Here is a 2,459-nt window from a genome sequence, read left to right as displayed (position 1 = left end):
TGAAGATAGATGTTTTTAACCCAGTCTGAAAATTGTAGACAAATCAATAGAAGGGTCAGGGGCTCCACAATATTCTCGACTACGTCAGCCAGATCTTGAGGTGATGGGGGAATTAACTCGTGACTTAGCAAGTGATTAATTTGGAAAAACAGTGTTATGCAGGTGGCGAGAGAAGCTACATTGAATCCTGCAGGGGAAAAGCATTAAAGCTGATGGAGGAAAGTATGTAGGTGGCTAGGTGAGAATTTACCGCGTCAATTTCCAGTCACCTACCCCTCCATGAAAGGCTCAAACAAGGTCCAAATTCACACTTAATTTACAACATGATCTGCACCCTCCCATCACTCTCAAAGCTGACACATCCCAGGTTAGATACAGACACAACGCTCCCTCAAAGTCAATGTGTTAAATAGATTTATTTTGATGTGATTTACATTCTGAATGTCGATAAGATTCGGGGACCCAAAGAACAATGCCACAGACCTGCGGCCGCCGGCCAATCAGTCCCTCTCCTCATTTACTAGCCCAAGGGACGCAGCCGCGGAGCCCAAAGGCGGCGGCGACGAGGAAAGGCGCCCGGTGTCCCCTGCATTTGAGGCGGGTTTTGATGCTCTGGCTGCGGGCGGTGAGTCCGACCTCTCCCTGCTGAGCCCTGATCCGGATCCGATTAACCAGCTCCCCGTGCTCCACTGCCTCCTGCTCGGCCCTCACCAACATATCGTGCAGCTGCTGCAAGCCGACCTCCAGCTCCCGGACCCGGCGCTGCCGCCGCTCCAACTCCAGCAGCCTCCGCCGGGCTTCTGCAAACTCCACACTGCTGCTCGGAGTCAGGGCCCGGGACACTGCTTCACCCTCCGGGCCCTCGCCATCCTTCTCCGGCTTCACAACATTCGCGGCTGGGGTCGTCCGTGCAACTGCTTTCGCGGCCACCTTATCCCGGAGCTTCACCATGACGGCACCGGCTGCAGGGCTCCGAGTGCGGAGCTGGCGCAGCTCTGGCTGAGGGGGTGGAGGTGTCGCAGAGTGGGCGGGGCCGGCCGAGGATGGACAGGTGCTGAGTGGGCGGGGCCGGCAGCGGGAGGGAAGGTGCCGAGTGGGCGGGGTCAGCGGAGGATGGGCAGGCGCAGAGTGGGCGGGACCGGCGAATGGTGGGCAGGTATCGAGTGGGCGGGGCCGGCAGAGGATGGGCGGGCGCAGAGTGGGCGGGGCCGGTGAATGATGGGCAGGTATCGAGTGGGCGGGGCCGGCAGAGGATGGGCAGCCCACAGATGTAGAATTAGAATCATTTTGGGCGGAGCTAAACAGCAGCGCTGGAGATTGACAGGATTAGATTAGATGCCTCAAATTAATAGTTCCTGGGGAACTTTAATCTACATATACATCAGGCAAATCCAATTAGTACTGGCAATGTAAGGGATGAATTGCAGGAATGTACACAAATTGGATGCCGTGATCTTGATTCTGAGGACCTGACTGGGGAACATACCGGAAAGTCACTAACTACACAAGGCTTGATCACAACTTCTTCGACACTGACTTGAATCCCAGATACTCAACAACTTATACATTCTGTCTAATATATGTACTGATTACTTTTTCCCAGGTTCAAAATGTATAATATTAGAGGGCATGCGCTTAAGGTGAGAGGGGGGTAAGTTCAAAGGATTTGTGTAGGGCAAGTTTTTTACACAGAGAGTGGTGGGTACCTGGAATGTGCTGCCAGGGCGGTGATGGAGGCAAATACAATGGAGGCGCTTAAAAGGCTCTCAGGTAGGCACATGAATGTTCAGAGAATGGAGGGATGTGGACATTGTGTTGGCAGAAAGCATTAGTTCAGTTAGGCATTTAATTACTAGTTTGATTAGTTCAACAGAACATTGTGGGCTGCAGTGCCTGTTCCTGTGCTGTACCGTTCTAGGTTCTATTATCAGGCCATCTCTTCTCTTACATATTTATTAATTCCACTTGGTCACATTGCTCTTCTTCTGGCATTCTTTCTTTCGCTGCTGTAATTTGTTACTCCACTGTATTGGTCCCCAATAAGAGTAAGGAAGAGGATTGAAGATGCTTCAAGTGTATATTGACAAGAACAAAGCAGGTGCAATCTAATGTGGAAAAATTGGAAGTTATCCACTTTGATGAACAAAGCAGAAAAGCAAATTATTTTTAAAGTGGTGAGAGATTGGTTAATGTTGATTTTCAATGGACTTGAGTGTCCTTGTACACATGTCACTGACAGGCAAAATGCAGTTGCAGCAAACAGTTAGTTAGGAAGCCAAATAGTATCTTGGCCTTTATTACGAGTGGATTTAAGTACAGAAGTAAAGATGTTTTGCTGCAATTTCATGAGGCTGTAGTGAAATTGCACCTGGAGTATCGAGTACACTTTTGGTCCTTTTACCTAAAAATGGATACACATGCCAAAGAGGGAGTGCCACAAAGATTCACTGGTTTTTCTA

At 49.9% G+C, this 2,459-nt stretch overlaps 1 protein-coding gene across 1 annotated transcript; it reads right to left on the bottom strand.

Moving 5' to 3' along the window:
• Positions 1-397: 397 nt before the first annotated feature.
• Positions 398-1,568, bottom strand: LOC127581897 (TMF-regulated nuclear protein 1-like). The gene is made up of 2 exons (XM_052036727.1): positions 1,538-1,568; positions 398-1,310 (listed from the first exon to the last, which is right to left on the bottom strand). Exons 1-2 carry the CDS (start codon positions 1,566-1,568, stop codon positions 514-516), a joined length of 828 nt encoding a protein of 275 aa, XP_051892687.1. The 3' UTR covers positions 398-513.
• Positions 1,569-2,459: the final 891 nt, after the last annotated feature.

Source organism: Pristis pectinata, chromosome 22 (genome assembly GCF_009764475.1).
Source record: "Pristis pectinata isolate sPriPec2 chromosome 22, sPriPec2.1.pri, whole genome shotgun sequence".
Taxonomy (NCBI): domain Eukaryota; kingdom Metazoa; phylum Chordata; class Chondrichthyes; order Rhinopristiformes; family Pristidae; genus Pristis; species Pristis pectinata.
This window is presented reverse-complemented; position numbering and strand designations above follow the sequence as displayed.